The 22,285-nt window shown below is 44.3% G+C and overlaps 1 protein-coding gene across 1 annotated transcript; it reads left to right on the forward strand.

The window, feature by feature from the left end:
* Nucleotides 1–1,961: 1,961 nt before the first annotated feature.
* On the forward strand, nucleotides 1,962–9,480 carry LOC115165030 (uncharacterized). Its single transcript, XM_029718048.1, has 6 exons — nucleotides 1,962–2,240; nucleotides 4,378–4,492; nucleotides 5,611–5,900; nucleotides 7,024–7,425; nucleotides 8,480–8,581; nucleotides 8,746–9,480. Exons 1-6 carry the CDS (start codon nucleotides 2,195–2,197, stop codon nucleotides 8,889–8,891), a joined length of 1,101 nt encoding a protein of 366 aa, XP_029573908.1. The 5' UTR covers nucleotides 1,962–2,194; the 3' UTR covers nucleotides 8,892–9,480.
* Nucleotides 9,481–22,285: the final 12,805 nt, after the last annotated feature.

The raw sequence follows: 22,285 nt of genomic DNA on the forward strand, positions 1-22,285 counted from the left end.
CTGTGGATATACAACACTGTTCTCTGTGCACGGTAGAACCCTGTCGATATACAACACTGTTCTCTGTGCACGGTAGAACCCTGTGGATATATAACACTGTTCTCTGTGCACGGTAGAACCCTGTGGATATATAACACTGTTCTCTGTGCACGGTAGAACCCTGTGGAGGTATAACACTGTTCTCTGTGCACGGTAGAACCCTGTGGATATATAACACTGTTCTCTGTGCTCGGTAGAACCCTGTGGATATATAACACTGTTCTCTGTGCACGGTAGAACCCTGTGGATATATAACACTGTTCTCTGTGCACGGTAGAACCCTGTGGATATATAACATTGTTCTCTGTACACGGCAGAACCCTGTGGATGCATAACACTGTTCTCTGTGCACGGTAGAACCCTGTGGATATACAACACTGTTCTCTGTACCCGGTAGAACGCTGTGGATGTATAACACTGTTCTCTGTGCACGGTAGAACCCTGTGGATATATAACACTGTTCTCTGTGCACGGTAGAACCCTGTGGATGTATAACACTGTTCTCTGTGCACGGTAGAACCCTGTGGATATATAACATTGTTCTCTGTGCACGGTAGAACCCTGTGGATATATAACACTGTTCTCTGTGCACGGTAGAACCCTGTGGATATATAACACTGTTCTCTGTGCTCGGTAGAACCCTGTGGATATACAACACTGTTCTCTGTGCACGGTAGAACCCTGTCGATATACAACACTGTTCTCTGTGCACGGTAGAACCCTGTGGATATATAACACTGTTCTCTGTGCACGGTAGAACCCTGTGGATATATAACACTGTTCTCTGTGCACGGTAGAACCCTGTGGAGGTATAACACTGTTCTCTGTGCACGGTAGAACCCTGTGGATATATAACACTGTTCTCTGTGCTCGGTAGAACCCTGTGGATATATAACACTGTTCTCTGTGCTCGGTAGAACCCTGTGGATATATAACACTGTTCTCTGTGCACGGTAAATTTTTGCAAATTTATTTTTAAAAAAAGAAGAAAAGAAATATCACAAGTATTTAGACCCTTTACTGAGTACTTTTTTGATGCACCTTTGGCAGCCTCGAGTCTTCTTGGGTATGACGCTACAAGCTTGGCACATCTGCATTTGGGGAGTTCCTCCCATTCTTCTCTGCAGATCCTGTCAAGCTCTGTCAGGTTGGATGGGGAGTGTCCCAAAGCCACTCCTGCGTTGTTTTGGCTGTGTGCTTATGGTCGTTGTCCTGTTGGAAGGTGAACCTTCACCTCAGTCTGAGGTCCTGAGCGCCCTGGAGCAGGTTTTCATCAAGGATCTCTCTGTACTTTGCTCCGTTCATCTTTCCCTCGATCCTGACTAGTCTTCCAGTTCCTGCCGCTGAAAAACATCCCCCACAGCATGATGCTGCCACCGCCATGCTTCACCGTAGGGATGGTGTCAGGTTTCCTCCAGACGTGACGCTTGGCATTCAGGACAAAGAGTTCAATCTTGTTTCTCATGGTGTCATTTATAAAACCTGTTTTGGCTTTGTCATTATGGCGTTTTGTGTGTATATCGATGAGGAAAGAAGGATATTTAATCCCTTTCAGAATAAGACTGTAAAGTAACAAAATGTGCAAAAAGTCAAGGGGTCTGAATACATTCCCGAAATATCCAAGTTTCATTCTAGACACCAGAAGTTTAAATGAAGGTCTATAGGTCCCCTTAACAGACCTTATGCAAAAATTGGTAGAGACTTGTCAAATAAGTAACTGCTGCCAAAAGGTGACTCAAAGGTCAACCATGAGATTACTACGTACAATAGGCCTGTGACATAGCTGTGATGACATGCATGGCTGCAAGAGAGATCTGAGCCCCAAGTAACAATCATTTACAGGAGGAAGAAAACATTCTGCAACATGGGAGAGGAGAAAACCGGTTGCTCCTTGGTCCCCTCCTACTTCCACCATGCTGGCTGTAAGCCATGCCTAATAGCGCCACCCACTTACTTGCATTACGCCTGCTGTTGGAGTATAATAATACTGGGAAGACAGGAACAGGCTCACAAAGAAAGAGAACGAGAGAGCGAGAGAGAGAGACAGAGAAAGAAAGACAGAGAGAGGAAGAAAAAAAAGACAGAGAGAGAAATGGACCGAGAGTGCAACACACGAGGGGTCAGGAGGAGATGAATAGATCTACCCAACGGACCCATGGACCTTTTTGACCTCTCACCCCTGCAGCGATTGGCTCTCCTGGGTAAAGAACACACTTTAACTTTTCCAACTAACTCATACTCAAAACCATTTCGTTTTTTTTGCTCAGGCACAACAAGCAGATTCCTCTAATCAAATCATAATAGACAAAAACTAAAAAGTGCCTCCATTTTGGGTAACAAGGCAACGTGCAGACCCTCATCCCTGGAGGAACAATGGTCAACACTGCTGCCATATCTAAGTAGACAGACAGTAGAGTAACCATGGTTATGTAGAGACAGTAGAGTAACCATGGTTATGTAGAGACAGTAGAGTAACCATGGTTATGTAGAGACAGTAGAGTAACCATGGTTATGTAGAGACAGTAGAGTAACCATGGTTATGTAGAGACAGTAGAGTAACCATGGTTATGTAGAGACAGTAGAGTAACCATGGTTATGTAGAGACAGTAGAGTCACCATGGTTATGTAGAGACAGTAGAGTAACCATGGTTATGTAGAGACAGTAGAGTAACCATGGTTATGTAGAGACAGTAGAGTAACTATGGTTATGTAGAGACAGTAGAGTAACCATGGTTATGTAGAGACAGTAGAGTAACCATGGTTATGTAGAGACAGTAGAGTAACCATGGTTATGTAGAGACAGTAGAGTAACCATGGTTATGTAGAGACAGTAGAGTAACCATGGTTATGTAGAGACAGTAGAGTAACCATGGTTATGTAGAGACAGTAGAGTAACTATGGTTATGTAGAGACAGTAGAGTCACCATGGTTATGTAGAGACAGTAGAGTCACCATGGTTATGTAGAGACAGTAGAGTAACCATGGTTATGTAGAGACAGTAGAGTAGAGACAGTAGAGTAACCATGGTTATGTAGAGACAGTAGAGTAACCATGGTTATGTAGAGACAGTAGAGTAACCATGGTTATGTAGAGACAGTAGAGTAACCATGGTTATGTAGAGACAGTAGAGTAACCATGGTTATGTAGAGACAGTAGAGTAACCATGGTTATGTAGAGACAGTAGAGTAACCATGGTTATGTAGAGACAGTAGAGTAACCATGGTTATGTAGAGACAGTAGAGTAACCATGGTTATGTAGAGACAGTAGAGTCACCATGGTTATGTAGAGACAGTAGAGTAACCATGGTTATGTAGAGACAGTAGAGTAACCATGGTTATGTAGAGACAGTAGAGTAACCATGGTTATGTAGAGACAGTAGAGTAACCATGGTTATGTAGAGACAGTAGAGTAACCATGGTTATGTAGAGACAGTAGAGTAACCATGGTTATGTAGAGACAGTAGAGTAACCATGGTTATGTAGAGACAGTAGAGTAACCATGGTTATGTAGAGACAGTAGAGTAACCATGGTTATGTAGAGACAGTAGAGTAACCATGGTTATGTAGAGACAGTAGAGTAACCATGGTTATGTAGAGACAGTAGAGTAACCATGGTTATGTAGAGACAGTAGAGTAACCATGGTTATGTAGAGACAGTAGAGTAACCATGGTTATGTAGAGACAGTAGAGTAACCATGGTTATGTAGAGACAGTAGAGTAACCATGGTTATGTAGAGACAGTAGAGTAACCATGGTTATGTAGAGACAGTAGAGTAACCATGGTTATGTAGAGACAGTAGAGTAACCATGGTTATGTAGAGACAGTAGAGTAACCATGGTTATGTAGAGACAGTAGAGTAACCATGGTTATGTAGAGACAGTAGAGTAACCATGGTTATGTAGAGACAGTAGAGTAACCATGGTTATGTAGAGACAGTAGAGTAACCATGGTTATGTAGAGACAGTAGAGTAACCATGGTTATGTAGAGACAGTAGAGTAACCATGGTTATGTAGAGACAGTAGAGTAACCATGGTTATGTAGAGACAGTAGAGTAACCATGGTTATGTAGAGACAGTAGAGTAACCATGGTTATGTAGAGACAGTAGAGTAACCATGGTTATGTAGAGACAGCGGATGACAGACCTGAAGTAACGCAGGACACTATCGCTATCATGGTAGACCATGTTTATTATTTATTGCTTGTTATTTGTGTATCTGTCGTAGTGTTGTGGTAGACCATGTTTATTATTTATTGCTTGTTATTTGTGTATCTGTCGTAGTGTTGTGGTAGACCATGTTTATTATTTATTGCTTGTTATTTGTGTATCTGTCGTAGTGTTGTGGCAGGGCCTGGCGTTGGGACTGAACTGCTCTACCTTGTGGTACCAAGTGGAGCGGAGAGACGCGGACAGGGCTGTGACCTGGGTCCAGGCCAGGCGGTTCTGTCAGAGGTACATTTACATTTGAGTCATTTAGTAGATCCTCTTATCCAGAGACACAATCAGTGTCAGGAAGAGAAAAAAAGAAAGTTTGAGTGTATTTTGTTTATTTTTTTTACACAGTAAGTTGCACTGTAAAATTAAACCAAAGATGCAGATGCCAGACTTAGCCAGTAGGAGTGACCAAAATAAACATGACCAGGGTCTTCTCTCAATTAGATTCACTCAACACCTCCATCCTCTCTCCTCCATCCTCTCTCCTCCGTCCTCTCTCCTCCATCCTCTCTCCTCCATCCTCTCTCCTCCGTCCTCTCTCCTCCGTCCTCTCTCCTCCGTCCTCTCTCCTCCGTCCTCTCTCCTCCGTCCTCTCTCCTCCGTCCTCTCTCCTCCATCCTCTCTCCTCCATCCTCTCTCCTCCATCCTCTCTCCTCCATCCTCTCTCCTCCATCCTCTCTCCTCCGTCCTCTCTCCACCGTCCTCTCTCCTCCATCCTCTCTAGCATCCTTGTTGGGTTTTTTTCAAAGTCAAAGGTATTCGAGGAAAAGGGAAGGTGGATAGAAAATGCGCTTGTATGAAATGAGACTCTCCTTCTCCAATTGCGTGTCATCAGGCAAATGACATTCGCAGGCTGGAATCCCCCCCCAAAAACGAATTTAGCAAAACATTTTATCGATTTAAAAAGTAGTATATCATTTAAATGTTTGCATACTTTTCTACTTTGAGAAAACAATAGCTGATTCAAAGTGGGAAGGATCATAGAGAATGATAGAGGTCTCTAAAAGGCTTTATTAGCATGGGAACCGCCATTGAGGGCTTCCACCATTTTAAAGTAGTCAACCTTGGTGGGACAACCAACTTTAAACGGAGATAGCCTCAACGGTGCTGCCCATACTGTCACAGACGCTATAATGTAAGAGATACAAAGATGAGTCATCTGTCTACCTATCTAAAGGAGACTATCGCGGAGGGGAGCACCGTCTTCTGTTTGCCTGCTAACAACACTCTCCTCGACCACATATCGGTTTCCAGGTCACGGAAGAGAGAGAGAGCAGAAGGACGGACCTTTGCCCAAATGTGTCTCAATTTAGAATAAACAAAGGATGTATTTCTTTCTACCTGTGGTAACATAGGCACTACGTTGACCTGGCTGTCCTAAGCACCCAGGACCAGTACCAGTTCCTTCTGCAGACCATGGCTGGTGAGAGGGACACCTTCTGGCTGGGTCTGCAGCCCCACACTGCCCCTGGTGGCTGGGGGTGGAAGTGGGTGGATGGCCAGGGGCTGAGCTACGATCGCTGGTACATAAAGAATCCTGGACCTGGACTCTGTGGTTGTCTGGAGACCAGCCTCAAAGGGGAAAATAAACTGCTGTCGAGATCCTGTGGCGAGATCGCGGAACGACATGGTTTCATCTGCCAAGGTGAGTGAGGACGACTGACAGTTTAACAATCAGTCCCTATTCACTCCTTACTCCTTCCCCTTGGATCTAAAGAGAGTACATAGGAGCCCTACTGTAACCTGTACCTTATTACTGTACGGTATATGATCTGCAATGAGGTGAAAGCAATATGTTGGAAGCTCCTGAAAGAAATAGAGAGAGAATGGGTCTAGAGCAGTGAAATGACTGGCTGAATCACTGTTTCCATTGGCCTAGAAAGCCAGCATCCCATGAATTGCCTGTTGACGTTGAGACTTGGTGTTTTGACACTTGACCGAGGAACTCTGCCTAGAATGCCAGTATCTCGGAGTCGCCTCTTCACTGTTGACGTTGAGACTTGGTGTTTTGCGGGTACAATTTAAAGAAGCTGCCAGTTGAGGACTTGTGAGGCACCTGTTTCTCAAACTAGACACTCTAATGTACTTGTCCTCTTGCTCAGTTGTGCACCGGGGCCTCCCACTCCTCTTTCTATTCTGGTTAAAGCCAGTTTGCGCTGTTCTGTGAAGGGAGTAATACACAGCGTTGTATGAGATCTTCAGTTTCTTGGCAATTTCTCGCATGGGAATAGCCTTCATTTCTCAGAACAAGAATAGACTGACGAGTTTCAGAAGAAATGTTTCTGGCCATTTTGAGCCTGTAGCCGAACCCACAAATGCTGATGCTCCAGATACTCAACTAGTCTAAAGAAGACCAGTTTTATTGCTTCTTTAATCAGAACCACAATTTTCAGCTGTGCTAACATATTTGCAAAATGGTTTTCTAATGATCAATTAGCCTTTTTAAAATGATAAACTTGGATTAGCTAACACAACGTGCGATTGGAACACAGGAGTGATGGTTGCTGATAATGGGCCTCTGTACACTTATGTAGATATTCCATTAAAAAAATCTGCCGTTTCAAGCTACAACATTCATTTACAACATTAACAATGTCTACACTGTATTTCTGATCAATTTGATGTTATTTTAATGGACAAAAATGTTTGCTTTTCTTTCAAAAACAAGGACATTTCTAAGTGACCACAAACTTTTGAACACTAGTGTATATCTATTGAATTGACATTTATATCAATTGAATTGACATTTATATCTATTGAATTGACAGGCGCTGTACCCCCTGAGCGGCTAAAGGCGGAGTCTGAAGGGACTGATCATGTGACTGTGCATTGGGACACGCCCCCTCTGATGCAGACAGCTGATCATAGCTACAGAATCACCACATGTAGCTTCCAGCATCACCCTCATCTTTCTCTCCTCCACCCTTCTCTCCCTCCTCGCCACACCCTTCCTCTTTTCCTCTGTCCTTCCCACCCTACCACCTCGTGTTGCCTCCTCCACCTCCCCTGCTCCAACAGCTCCACCTCCCACTCAATCCGGATCTCTGGCCTAACCCCGGGGACCCAGTACACCGTCAGTGTTGCCACAGTGATCAAGCGCCCAGATCCTGTCACCGGCGACGACGTCGCCACCGACAGTGCCCCGGTCACGGTGACCATCACAACAATAGGTGAGTGTGACACCATATGGATGTGTGTTACAGGTCTCCTCTCTCCACTAGGGGGGGGGGGGTGGTGGGTAATATGGATGTGTGTTACAGGTCTCTTCTCTCCACTAGGGGGGGGGAGGTGGTGGGTAATATGGATGTGTTTCAGGTCTCTTCTCTCCACTAGGGGGGGGGGGGAGGTGGGTAATATGGATGTGTGTTACAGGTCTCTTCTCTCCACTAGGGGGGGGGGGGGGGTGGTGGGTAATATGGATGTGTGTTACAGGTCTCTTCTCTCCACTAGGGGGGGGTGGTGGGTAATATGGATGTGTGTTACAGGTCTCCTCTCTCCACTAGGGGGGGGGGGGGGGGTAATATGGATGTGTGTTACAGGTCTCTTCTCTCCACTAGGGGGGGGGGGGGGGGGTAATATGGATGTGTGTTACAGGTCTCTTCTCTCCACTAGGGGGGGGGGGGGGGTGGGTAATATGGATGTGTGTTACAGGTCTCCTCTCTCCACTGGGGGGGGGGGTGGGTAATATGGATGTGTGTTTCAGGTCTCCTCTCTCCACTAGGGGGGGGGGGGGGGGGGGGTAATATGGATGTGTGTTACAGGTCTCTTCTCTCCACTGGGGGGGGGGGGGTGGGGTAATATGGATGTGTGTTACAGGTCTCTTCTCTCCACTAGGGGGGGGGGGGGGGGTAATATGGATGTGTGTTTCAGGTCTCCTCTCTCCACTAGGGGGGGGGGGGGTGGGTAATATGGATGTGTGTTACAGGTCTCTTCTCTCCACTAGGGGGGGGGGGGGTGGTGGGTAATATGGATGTGTGTTACAGGTCTCTTCTCTCCACTAGGGGGGGGGGGGGGGGTGGGTAATATGGATGTGTGTTACAGGTCTCTTCTCTCCACTAGGGGGGGGGGGGGGGGGGGTAATATGGATGTGTGTTACAGGTCTCTTCTCTCCACTAGGGGGGGGGGGTGGTGGGGGTAATATGGATGTGTGTTACAGGTCTCTTCTCTCCACTAGGGGGGGAGGGGTAATATGGATGTGTGTTTCAGGTCTCTTCTCTCCACTAGGGGGCGATGGTGGGCAGCAGGTGGTTGCCATGGTACTGAGTGTGGTTAAGTTAATCTATTTGGCTGTCTTGCTCTGCATACTTTACCTCATCCTGAAGAGAAGTGAGTCTGACCATGGATCAATCACTCTATCAAATCAATCTATCGATCGATCAAACTGGCCAGCTAGCCGATTGACCAATCAATCAATCAATCAAAAGTTAGAATACAACACTTTGATAAGTGAGGTTTCAGGCCATGCTCACACTCCATGTCCCTGTCTCTAGATGCTGTCCAGGCTCCTGAACCTGATCTGGAATCAGAAGAACTCCCTACTGAAGAAGAATACATTTTAGACATGGTTAAAACTGGTCCTAGATCAGTTGAATTCCCTAATGAAGAATACATTGTTGAGCTACCACCTGAAGAATAATGCGTTGTCTGACTAGAACTGGTCCTAGAGCAGTGGCGCCCCCTCCTGGAGAATGCATTGTTGAGCTGCCACCTGACTAGAACTGGTCCACCATCAGAAAACAGCAGCTCTCCCTTCCAAATCTACCAGCTTTTCTTGATAGTATAAAGATTAATGGAGAATATGAATACAAGCTGCAGACAGTATGTGTTATTAGTCTTGATACATACTTATAAGCAAAATAGTTTAATCTGAACAAGATATACCTTTTTAAGTATACGTTTTAGAAAAATATTGATACACACTTAAGTGCAAAGTAGATTTTTATTATCGACTAGGAATTAATGAGAAGCATTGAGAATTAGTTAAGCTGCCTCTTTAATAAACAGGTTAGAAAAATAGGTATTTTGACCTCAATATGCCGTTTAGAAAATGATTTTATTTATTTATTTAACTTTTTACAACACATTGTCTGTAGTCATGATTTTCGTGCTGGGCATGGAAACATGTTTCCTCCTTATGCATATAGATAGGAGAAATGTACATTAGTTGTATGTCATAAAGTATGCATATTACATGCACGAAATAAAGCCTTAGTTCCCAAATGGCACCCTATTCCCTACATAGTGCACTACTTTATACCAGAGCCTTATGGCACCCTATTCCCTATATAGTGCCCTACGTAGCAAAAAGGGTGCCATTTGAGAGGCAAACAAAGGGAAATAACAAGTGAAATGTGAAAAGCCCATGAAAATGATTTCGCATTTGTCTGAATGATTTAGCTTTTTGTCTGAATTATTTAACTTTTTGTCTGAATTATTTAACTTTTTGTACAAATTATTTAGCTTTTTCTTCAAATTATTTAGCTTTTTCTTCAAATTATTTAGCTTTTTGTACAAATTATTTAGCTTTTTCTTCAAATTATTTAGCTTTTTGTACAAATTATTTAGCTTTTTGTACAAATTATTTAGCTTTTTGTTCAAATTATTAAGCTTTTTGTACAAATTATTTAGCTTTTTGTACAAATTATTTAGCCTTTTGTACAAATTATTTAGCTTTTTGTAGACATTATTTAGCTTTTTGAACGATTGACTTTATTGTTGACATGTTGTCTCTACTATTGGTGAAAAGGTTATCTTCAACAGACCGTATGAGTGGCCTAACAGCCTAACAGTGTGACAGGGTACTTCTATATTAGAAATGTAACAGTAAAGTAACTTTTTTTGTTCTGGAACTGACTGAGTTTCATTTGTACTGCTCAAATACTACTTTAGTCAATAAATAAACTCTTGTTTATCGCATTGTTATCGTTCGTTTCGTCTCTTTTTTACACATTCAGAAAATTATTGAACAGTCAAAAAGCTGCGAAGATTGAGGGAACACATGGAACATTTTCCTTCCACTTTCCCTCCACACACATATGACCTGATCGAAGGTATTAGATTAATGCCCCACGGGCCTGCCCCACGGGCCTGCCCCACGGGCCTGCCCCGGGTCAACTGGGTTGGCGTTGGAACCGGGCTGCCTCCTGGGCATGAACCAGGTGCCCGTTTTGACCCACAAATCAATTTTTTTTGGTCACATACACATGGTTAGCAGATGTTAATGCGAGTGTAGCGAAATGCTTGTGCTTCCAGTTCCGACAGTGCATTAATATCAAACAAGTAATCTAACAATTCCCCAACAACTACCTAACACACACAAATCAAAAGGGGTGAATTAGAATATGTACATATAAATATATGGATGAGCGATGGCTGAGCAGCATAGGCAAGATGCAGTAGATGGTATAAAATACAGTATATACATATGATGTGAGTAATGTAAGATATGTAAACATTATTAAAGTGTCATTTTTTAAAGTGGCATTGTTTAAAATGACTAGTGATCTATTTATTAAAGTGGCCAGTGATTGGGTCTCCATGTAGGCAGCAGCCTCTCTGAGTTAGTGATGGCTGTTTAGCAGTCTCATGGCCTTGAGATAGAAGCTGTTTTTCAGTCACTTGGTCCCAGCTTTGATGCACCTGTACTGACCTCACCTTCTGGATGTTAGCGGGGTGAACAGGCAGTGGCTCGGGTGGTTGTTGTCCTTGATGATCTTTTTGTCCTTCCTGTGACATCGGGTGCTGTAGGTGTCCTGGAGGGCAGGTAGGTTGTCCCCGGTGATGCGTTGGTCAGACCGCACCACCCACTGGAGAGACTTGCGGTTGAGGGCGGTGCAGTTGCCGTACCAGGCTGTGATACAGCCAGACAGGATGCTCTCGATTGTGCATCTGTAAAAGTTTGTCAGGGTTTTGGGTGACAAGCCAAATTTCTTCAGCCTCCTGAGGTTGAAGAGGCACTGTTGCGCCTTCTTCACCACGCTGTCTGTGTGGGTGGACCATTTCAGTTTGTCTGTGATGTGTACGCCGAGGAACTTAAAACTTTCCACCTTCTCCACTACTGTCCCATCGATGTGGATAGGGGGGTGCTCCCTCTGCTGTTTCCTGAAGTCCATGATCATCTCCTTTGTTTTGTTGACATTGAGTGAGAGGTTGTTATCCTGACACCACACTCCAAGTTCCCTCACCTCCTCCCTGTAGACTGTCTCGTCGTTGTTGGTAATCAAGCCCACTACTGTTGTGTCGTCTGCAAACTTGATGATTGAGTTGGAGGTGTGCATGGCCACGCAGTCGTGTGTGAAAAGCGAGTACAGGAGGGGGCTGAGAACGCACCCTTGTGGGACCCCAGTGTTGAGGGTCACCGAAGTGGAGATGTTGTTTCCTACCTTCACCCACAAGTGTATTACCCCTGCACGTAGTGCAATCAATATGCTGATAGAATTTAGGAAGCCTTGTTCTCAAATTTTCTTTGTTAAAATCCCCAGCTACAATAAATGCAGCCTCAGGATATATGGTCTCTAGTTTACATAGAGTCCAGTGAAGTACCTTGAGGGCCGTCTTGGTGTCTGCTTGAGGGGGAATGTACACAGCTGTGACTATAACTGATGAGAATTCAAATGCCGGTTAAATGGCCGGCATTTGATTGCAAGGAATTCTAGGTCGGGTGGGCAGAAGGACTTGAGTTCCTGTATGTTGTTATGATTACACCATGAGTCGTTAATCATGAAGTGTACATCTCCACCCTTCCTCTTCCCAGAGAGGTGTTTATCTCTGTCGGCGCGATGCATGGAGAAGCCCAGTGGCTGAACCAATTACGATAACATATCCCGAGAGAACCATGCTTCCGAGAAACAGAGAATGTTACAATCTCTGATGTCTCTCTGGAAGGCAACTATTGTTCGAATTTTGTCTACCTTGTTGTCAAGAGACTGGACATTGGAGAGTAGTATATGGGCGATGTGCTGCAATAGTTTATGTGTCGGGGGGCTAGGGTCAGTCTGTTATATCTGGAGTATTTCTCCTGTTTTATCGGGTGTCCTGTGTGAATTTAAGTATGCTCTCTCTAATTCTCTCTCTTTAATTTTTTTATTTCTCTCTTGGAGGACTTGAACCCTAGGACCATGCCTCAGGACTACCTGGCCTGATGTCTCCTTGCTGTCCCCAGTCCACCTGGTGGTGCTGCTGCTCCAGTTTCAACTGTTCTGCCTGCGGCTATGGAACCCTGACCTGTTCACTGGACGTGCTACCTGTCCTAGACCTGCTGTTTTCAACTCTCAAGAGACAGCAGGAACGGTAGAGATACTCTGAATGATCGGCTATGAAAAGCCAACTGACATTTACTCCTGAGGTCCTGACCTGTTGCACCCTCGACAACCACTGTGATTATTATTATTTGACCCTGCTGGTCATCTATGAACATTTTAACATCTTGCCATGTTCTGTTATAATCCCCACCCGGCACAGCCAGAAGAGGACTGGCCACCCCTCATAGCCTGGTTCCTCTCTAGGTTTCTTCCTAGGTTCTGGCCTTTCCAGGGAGTTTTTCCTAGCCACAGTGCTTCTACACCTGCATTGCTAGCTGTTTGGGGTTTTAGGCTGGGTTTCTGTTCAGCACTTTGTGACATCAGCTGATGTAAGAAGGGCTATATAAATACATTTGATTGATTGATTGATGTGCACGTCCACAGAGCCTGACCAGGATGCCACTCCGTCTGCGACGGCGTTGTTTTGGGTCGGCTTCTGGGATTTGGTGGTGGTTCGAACAGAGAATCCACTTGTTGATAAGTTGACGTCACTCTTTTATCCAATAGTTCTTCCCGGCTGTATGTAATAAGACTTAAGATTTCCTGGGGTAACAATGTAAGAAATAATAGATTTAAAAAAAACAAAATACTGCATAGTTTCCTAAGAACTCGAAGCGAGGCGACCATCTCTGTCAGCGCCATCTTGCTTGACAAAAGTGACGTAGGTTAAGCACATGGAGTAATGAGTAGGATTCCGTCTTAGCTAAATTCTTGCTTGAGAAATTTGTTTTTGCTGTTTCTTTTTCATAATTTTGATTGAAACCAATCACGGTAAGGTACTTAAAAACCTCTTAATGATCGGACCCTTTTTGTCAATTTTCGCCTAAAATGACATACCCAAATCTAACTGCCTTGTAGCTCAGGACCTGAAGCAAGGATATGCGTGTTCTTGATACCATTTGAAAGGAAAGTATGAAATTAATGTAGGAGAATATAACCCCCTGAGATCTGGTAAAAGATAATACATAGAAAAAAAACACAAATGTCACGGCTGTTCAAGGGATCGAACCAACATGGTCGTATTTCCACATATTTATTTATTCCGTGAAACGTTTGCAATACACCAAAATACTTGTAACAACAAAACAACAAACCGTGACGCAGAGAAAATAACACTACTCAAAAATTAACAACCCATAAACACAAATGGAAAAAACCTCCTACATAAATATGATCTCCAATTAGAGACAATGAAAACCGGCTGCCTCTAATTGGAGATCATCCCAACAACCCCAACATAGAAATAGAAACCTAGAAAAACAACATAGAAACAGATAACAAGAAAACCACCCAAAAACACCCCCATCACGCCCTGACCTACTCTACTATAGAAAATGACATCTTACAAGGGTCAGGACGTGTCATATGCATTTTTTTTGTTTGTTTGTTTTTCATCATCTTTGAAATGCATGGGAAAGGCCATAATGTATTATTGCAGTTTAGGCACACTTTATATTTTGGCCACTAGATGGCAGCAGTGTATGTGCAAAGTTAAATACTGATCCAATGAACCATTGTATTACTGTTCAAAATGTTGTATCAAGTCTGCCCAAATGTGCCTAATTGGTTTATGTAATTGGTACATAACTGTGCACTCTCCTCAAACAATAGCATGGTATTATTTCTACTGTAAATTTGACTGTGCAGTTAGATTAACAATAATTGAAGCTTTCTGCCCATATATCAGATATGTCTATGTCCTGGGAGTTTTTCTTGTTACTTACAACCTCATGCTAATCACATTAGCGCACGTTAGCTCGACCGTCATAAAGCAGATAGCCTGCTTTATGCCAGGTGAGGTTAGGTCATTTTATGAGGTCCATATTCCTCATTCTTGGAGAGCTGTTTGTCTAGGTAACATGTAATTACCATAGCTCTGTCATGTACACAGATGTAAGAGTTTATGAGCATTTCTCATCGCCCACACTGTTAACACCATGCAGTTACTATAACCTGATCCTCTGTCTCCGTGTGTACTGTTGCTACTTCACACCAACCAAATAGGCTGTTGGGGCCTCCTACATGTGTGTGTGTGTGTGTGTCTGTGTGTGTGTGTGTGTGTGTGTGTGTGTGGTGTGTGTGTGTGTGTGTGTGTGTGTGTGTGTGTGTGTGTGTGTGTGTGTCGGTGTCGGTGTGTGTGTGTGTCAGTGTGTGTCGGTGTGTGTGTGTGTGTGTGTGTTTGCGCTCTGAATGTGGCCAGCAGAGGGAGTTAGAGTAATGTAATCCAGCAGACGGAGTTAGAGTAATGTAATCCAGCAGAGGGAGTTAGAGTAATGTAATCCAGCAGAGGGAGTTAGAGTAATGTAATCCAGCAGAGGGAGTTAGAGTAATGTAATCCAGCAGAGGGAGTTAGAGTAATGTAATCCAGCAGAGGGAGTTAGAGTAATGTAATCCAGCAGAGGGAGTTAGAGTAATGTAATCCAGCAGAGGGAGTTAGAGTAATGTAATCCAGCAGAGGGAGATAGAGTAATGTAATCCAGCAGAGGGAGTTAGAGTAATGTAATCCAGCAGAGGGAGTTAGAGTAATGTAATCCAGCAGAGGGAGTTAGAGTAATGTAATCCAGCAGAGGGAGTTAGAGTAATGTAATCCAGCAGAGGGAGTTAGAGTAATGTAATCCAGCAGAGGGAGTTAGAGTAATGTAATCCAGCAGAGGGAGTTAGAGTAATGTAATCCAGCAGAGGGAGTTAGAGTAATGTAATCCAGCAGAGGGAGTTAGAGTAATGTAATCCAGCAGAGGGAGTTAGAGTAATGTAATCCAGCAGAGGGAGTTAGAGTAATGTAATCCAGCAGAGGGAGTTAGAGTAATGTAATCCAGCAGAGGGAGATAGAGTAATGTAATCCAGCAGAGGGAGTTAGAGTAATGTAATCCAGCAGAGGGAGTTAGAGTAATGTAATCCAGCAGAGGGAGTTAGAGTAATGTAATCCAGCAGAGGGAGTTAGAGTAATGTAATCCAGCAGAGGGAGTTAGAGTAATGTAATCCAGCAGAGGGAGTTAGAGTAATGTAATCCAGCAGAGGGAGTTAGAGTAATGTAATCCAGCAGAGGGAGTTAGAGTAATGTAATCCAGCAGAGGGAGTTAGAGTAATGTAATTGTACTGCTGTTGTCCTGGCAGGTCCCTGGTTCTGTGAACTACACGGCAGAATGACTGGATACACTGACACCAAACAGGGAGATAATAGCTAAGTAACATCTTAAGGTAAAGTTTCTTATTCACTATTTTAAAATAAGTAGTCTAGAACGTTTGCTGAAGTGCAAATGCTTTGAGTGAAGAATGTACATGATCCAGTCTGATTCTCCAGTCTGATTATCCAGTCTGATTTATTGCCACCTACTTTAACTGGACTGTCACTTTTCATTTACTGTAACACGTTGTCAATATCAGGGATCCATAACAGCATGTAGTAGTTCTATTAATCTCAGATTAAGCACAAGGTACCTGATATTCAGTCAATGTGTAAAAATCACTGTGACTTGACTTGTTCCTTTTAGCTCCTAATGGAGCGAAGGGCTGCGTGGTTTCATGTGAACTTCCCGTTAAAGGAGAGATTCCTCTGGCCGTGCACTAGCCCGAGAAAACCCTGGAAACCTGGACGTAAAAGGAGTCCTGAGTTGACGGAAATGAGAGCTGCAGCATCTGCCAATTATGTTTAATTGACCTTTATTTAACTAGGCAAGTCAGTTAAGAACAAATTCTTATTTACAATGACGGTCTAGGAACAGTGGGGTTAATTGCCTTGTTCAGGGGGCAGAACGACAGATTTATACCTTGTCAGCTCGGGGATTTGATCTTGTGACCTTTCGGGTTACTGGTCCAACGCTCCAATCACTAGGCTATGCTGTGGTTAACCCAACCCAACCCAGGGTTAGTGTTATGGTTGGCCCCATGGCTGGGTCTGCCTCTGAACCCAACCCAACCCAGGGTTAGTGTTATGGTTGGCCCCTTGAATGGGTCTGACTCTGAACCCAACCCAACCCAGGGTTAGTGTTATGGTTGGCCCCTTGAATGGGTCTGACTCTGAACCCAACCCAGGGTTAGTGTTATGGTTGGCCCCATGGCTGGGTCTGACTCTGAACCCTACCCAGGGTTAGTGTTATGGTTGGCCCCTTGGATGGGTCTGACTCTGAACCCAACCCAGGGTTAGTGTTATGGTTGGCCCCTTGGATGGGTCTGACTCTGAACCCAACCCAGGGTTAGTGTTATGGTTGGCCCCTTGGATGGGTCTGACTCTGAACCCAACCCAACCCAGGGTTAGTGTTATGGTTGGCCCCATGGATGGGTCTGACTCTGAACCCAACCCAACCCAGGGTTAGTGTTATGGTTGGCCCCTTGGATGGGTCTGACTCTGAACCCAACCCAGGGTTAGTGTTATGGTTGGCCCCTTGGATGGGTCTGACTCTGAACCCAACCCAACCCAGGGTTAGTGTTATGGTTGGCCCCTTGGATGGGTCTGACTCTGAACCCAACCCAGGGTTAGTGTTATGGTTGGCCCCTTGGATGGGTCTGACTCTGAACCCAACCCAACCCAGGGTTAGTGTTATGGTTGGCCCCTTGGATGGGTCTGACTCTGAACCCAACCCAGGGTTAGTGTTATGGTTGGCCCCTTGGATGGGTCTGACTCTGAACCCAACCCAACCCAGGGTTAGTGTTATGGTTGGCCCCTTGAATGGGTCTGACTCTGAACCCAACCCAGGGTTAGTGTTATGGTTGGCCACTTGGATGGGTCTGACACGGAACCGGGAGTTATTGTTATGGTTGGCCCCTCAGAGCGCTGTTCCATCCCTGGGCGGGAGGGAGTTTTGGTTGCTTTCCCATCTCTTGAGATGTGGGGAAATCCCATGTGGTTTCTCAGAAGCCGCAGCGGAAAAGGCTTCTCCAGGCCCTCTGCGGGAACAAGTGCACCGTCAGGGGTTTTGTCTTTACGGTTTGAGTACTGTGCAGGCTCAGTAAGATGTTTTTTTCTCTGAAGTGGAGAAAGAAAGTCCACTGGGTTTCCCAGGTACCCGTTGAAACCGATCTTACTTCGGTTCTGAAAGTGTTTGTGATGGGAAAAGCTACAGGTGATGGTATCAGTATATCTGTCCATTATCAAATCACATCTTATTAGTCACATACAGTTTCCAGCAGCCATAGAATATGCAGTGAAATCCATGTGTGTCTGTGTTAACTCCCTCAATATTGCAGTAAATTAATCCATATCGATAATAAGAGTCAAATAAAAAATACAAAATGTAAAGTACAAGTAGTATAAATAATAATAAACTGAGGATTTTTATTTATTTCATCCATTTTAGAATAAGGCTGTAACATAACAAAATGTGGAAAAAGTCAAGGGGGTCTGAATACTTTCCGAAGGCGCTGTAAATAATGAACGTGCTATTGTCAAGTACGACTTTATTTGCTAATATAAAGTGGCTAGTGTCGCACAGGTGCTTCGAGTTTCAACGTCTATTTGCCACGTGCAACAGGTGTAAAACAGTACAGTTAAATTCTTACCTTGAGACCTCTTTCCCACAGTGCAGTGATAATAATAATATAGAATAATAATATAGAATAATAATAATATGTAGTAATAATATATAATAAGAATATATAATAAGAATAAAAACCACACAAGAACTACGACGAGAATACAGAAACACATATACAGGACAGTGCCACTACCTTATTCAATGTCCAGGGGTCCTGGAGTGGTTGTATATACAGGTCAGTACCTTATTCAATGTCCAGGGGTCCTGGAGTGGTTGTATAGACAGGTCAGTACCTTATTCAATGTCCAGGGGTCCTGGAGTGGTTGTATAGACAGGTCAGTACCTTATTCAATGTCCAGGGGTCCTGGAGTGGTTGTATATACAGGTCAGTACCTTATTCAATGTCCAGGGGTCCTGGAGTGGTTGGATAGACAGGTCAGTACCTTATTCAATGTCCAGGGGTCCTGGAGTGGTTGTATAGACGGGTCAGTACCTTATTCAATGTCCAGGGGTCCTGGAGTGGTTGTATAGACAGGTCAGTACCTTATTCAATGTCCAGGGGTCTTGGAGTGGTTGTATATACAGGTCAGTACCTTATTCAATGTCCAGGGGTCCTGGAGTGGTTGTATAGACAGGTCAGTACCTTATTCAATGTCCAGGGGTCCTGGAGTGGTTGTATAGACAGGTCAGTACCTTATTCAATGTCCAGGGGTCCTGGAGTGGTTGTATAGACAGGTCAGTACCTTATTCAATGTCCAGGGGTCCTGGAGTGGTTGTATAGACAGGTCAGTACCTTATTCAATGTCCAGGGGTCCTGGAGTGGTTGGATAGACAGGTCAGTACCTTATTCAATGTCCAGGGGTCCTGGAGTGGTTGGATAGACAGGTCAGTACCTTATTCAATGTCCAGGGGTCCTGGAGGGGTTGAAGTGTAACGTCTGTGTCCAACTCAAACACATAGATCCCCTGAACGCAGCTCACTCTCCAGATCCCAATCACCTGAATTCTATTCACCCGTTCACACACCTGTATGTCATTATCACACACTATTTAGTTCAGTTCTTTGCACCCCATCATTGTGAGGTATTGTTCGTTTTGTGACACACGTCTTTCGGTATGCTGTTTTTCCTGTGATTTAATCCTCCCGTGTATGATAGGATTTTGCCTGCCTCACTAACGACGCCTTTTGCCTATTCCCTGCCTGTACTTTAGCCTATTGGATTTCCTGTTATCAACCTCTTGCCCAATCTCCTGGACTACGTTACTAGCCTTTTCCCTGCCTGTACTGTTGCCCTTTTGGACCCTCTGTGTATGACCTTCTGCCTGCCCCTGGACCCAGCTACCTGCCTCCTCCTGTGTATGACCTTCTGCCTGCCCCTGGACTCAGCTACCTGCCTCCTCCTGTGTATGACCTTCTGCCTGCCCCTGGACCCAGCTACCTGCCTCCCCCTGTGTATGACCTTCTGCCTGCCCCTGGACCCAGCTACCTGCCTCCTCCTGTGTATGACCTTCTGCCTACCCCTGGACACAGCTGCCTGCCTCCTCCAGTGTATGACCTTCTGCCTGCCCCTGGACCCAGCTACCTGCCTCCTCCTGTGTATGACCTTCTGCCTGCCCCTGGACCCAGCTACCTGCTTCCTCCTGTGTATGACCTTCTGCCTGCCCCTGGACTCAGCTACCTGCCTCCTCCTGTGTATGACCTTCTGCCTACCCCTGGACACAGCTGCCTGCCTCCTCCAGTGTATGACCTTCTGCCTGCCCCTGGACCCAGCTACCTGCCTCCTCCTGTGTATGACCTTCTGCCTGCCCCTGGACCCAGCTACCTGCTTCCTCCTGTGTATGACCTTCTGCCTGCCCCTGGACCCAGCTACCTGCCTCTTCCTGTGTATGACCTTCTGACACAGAGCTTTTAATTAGCATATCTCCATACATTATCACACAGCTTTTTAATTAGCATGTATCTCCATACCTCATTATCACACAGCTTTAATTAGCATATATCTCCATACATCATTATCACATAGCTTTTAATCAGTATATCTCCATACCTCATCACACAGTTTATTTATCCCCCATTTCTTCAAATGACAAAAATACCAAATTCTTGTGCAGGTCACCCAGAGTATGAACCCCTTCTCTTACCCATTTCCCCCAAATGATTGACTGCTCCCCCACTCCAATATCAGGATTCTACCACTCAGAAGCATTTCTTGGTCTATGTAGACTTTTTGATCCTTGTATGTAATTGACAATCACACTGCCCTAGAATGGCCTAGAATTGGATTGATGTCCTGTATTTCTGTATCATTGGCTCTTTTTTGGGGATAGAATATATAACGTCCTAAAGGAGCTGTCAAACCACTTTCCAAACCGCTTTCCAAACCGCTTTCCAAACCGCTTTCCAAACCGCTTTCCAAACCGCTTTCCAAACCACTTTCCAAACCGCTTTCCAAACCACTTGTCAAACCACTTTCCAAACCGCTTTCCAAACCACTTTCCAAACCGCTTTCCAAACCACTTTCCAAACCACTTTCCAAACCACTTTCCAACCCATCTCACCTCAACATCCTCTCCACCAGTGCTGACCCGCATCCGCCTGCAATTGCTCATAACCCATCCGCAACTGCCGTACTATATGTGATATTGAAAATCTGCTTTAAACCTAATTTCCGATAATTCGATAGGCTATTTGTTAGTCATCTTGTCTACAAATAGATACATGCAGCTTCTCTTCTGTCATTACTTGTTGTCCTGGGAGACGAAATCAACCGTTGCTCACCAGAATAATGTCATAAATCGATACAATGAACTCTTCAATCTAGTAGACATTGGTAAAGCTTTCTCTGTCATCTCTGCTTCTTTCATGGAGCAAAGACGGTTAGGGACCGGGGAGAAAGTGTAATAACAAAAAAAAAGTTTGATTTTCTGTGTAAAATGTCCAAATGACATCAGTTTGACCGGTTGTAAAGAAACAGAAACCTGTGAAAACAACCCAACATGTTTCTGATAAGATTTCAGTTAGGCTTGGATGCATATGTGTACTATCAGCTTTTATGACGCTGATAAAGAAGCCACCTTTACAGACGGCCCCTAACTTTGGATTCGCTTTCTCTCAAGTTGCTGGAAGAAATTAGTCGTATTTCTCCACTCCTGTTCCTACATTTGGTGTATCATTTTACTTCAAGAAATGCTTAATTCTGAAGGAGTTAATATTTAGATTATTTGAGAGGTTATAGACCTACAGTCAGTGTCCAGATTTCAGTTCTCTTGACGTGCCATAGACCTATTTGAAGTCCCCATCTTGTGACTGGAATTTGTATAGCCCTTCACAATCACCGCTTAACCACATTTTTCCCAAAAATCACTTTTCTGGACCTCCCTTCTCTTTATTTCGCAGCTTTTCTCTTATTGAATTAATAAACTCAAACATTGTCCTTTTTGTCTCAGTGGATCGACATGAACTTTTTCTGCCCGTTCCCAAAAGGGATTGGCATGTGTAAGCTATTTGCAGCGCGTAAAGTTAGGCCCTAAAGCTTAGGCTTAACGTATTATGCCAGATAGCCTAAACATAATGAAAGAAAACCCTCAATGTAGCCTATAGATATAAATTGCATAATAATTATACATTTATGGATTTTTTTGGGGGGGTATTGTTTTCTCTTTATTCAACTTGATCGCCACCCATCCACATTTCATGACCTTAAACCCGCCCGCTCCCCTGGATATAGGTCTAACCACCTGGACTGCTGGTTATGAGTCAACCCATACATTACTAATTGAAACGTTGTTTTTTTTTTTACTTAAAAACGCAGAATTTTCTTCTAATGAAAATCTAGACTTTTGAAGTAGGGATCAAATAGATTGAATAGTTGAAGTTGTACACTGTGTGAGTAAACATATAGCCTTAGTTACCAAGCTAGCTTGCTAGTATTCAAACGAAGCCTTCAGGCTAACTAGCCAGCTAAATACACAGAATTTACAAAACATTGGGATCACCTTCCTAACATCGAGTTGCACACCCTTTTTGCCCTCAGAAAAGCCTCAATTCGTCAGGGCATGGACTCTACAAGGTGTCAAAAGCATTCCACAGGGATGCTGGCCCATGTTGAATCCAATGCTTCTCACAGTTGTGTCAAGTTGGCTGGATGTCCTTTGGGTGATGGGCCATTCTTGATAAACACGGGAAACTGTTGAGCGTGAAAAACCCAGCAGTGTTGTAGTTCTTGACACAAACCGGTGCGCCTGGCACCTACTACCATA

This window comes from Salmo trutta, chromosome 27 (assembly GCF_901001165.1).
Source record: "Salmo trutta chromosome 27, fSalTru1.1, whole genome shotgun sequence".
NCBI lineage: Eukaryota > Metazoa > Chordata > Actinopteri > Salmoniformes > Salmonidae > Salmo > Salmo trutta.

Coding starts and splice junctions, on each gene's coding strand:
- LOC115165030 (XM_029718048.1), top strand. CDS start 2,195: ATGGACCTTTTTGACCTCTCACCCCTGCAGCGATTGGCTCTCCTGG. Junction 2,241..4,377: donor GCAGCGATTGGCTCTCCTGG/GTAAAGAACACA, acceptor TATCTGTCGTAG/TGTTGTGGCAGGGCCTGGCG. Junction 4,493..5,610: donor GCCAGGCGGTTCTGTCAGAG/GTACATTTACAT, acceptor GTGGTAACATAG/GCACTACGTTGACCTGGCTG.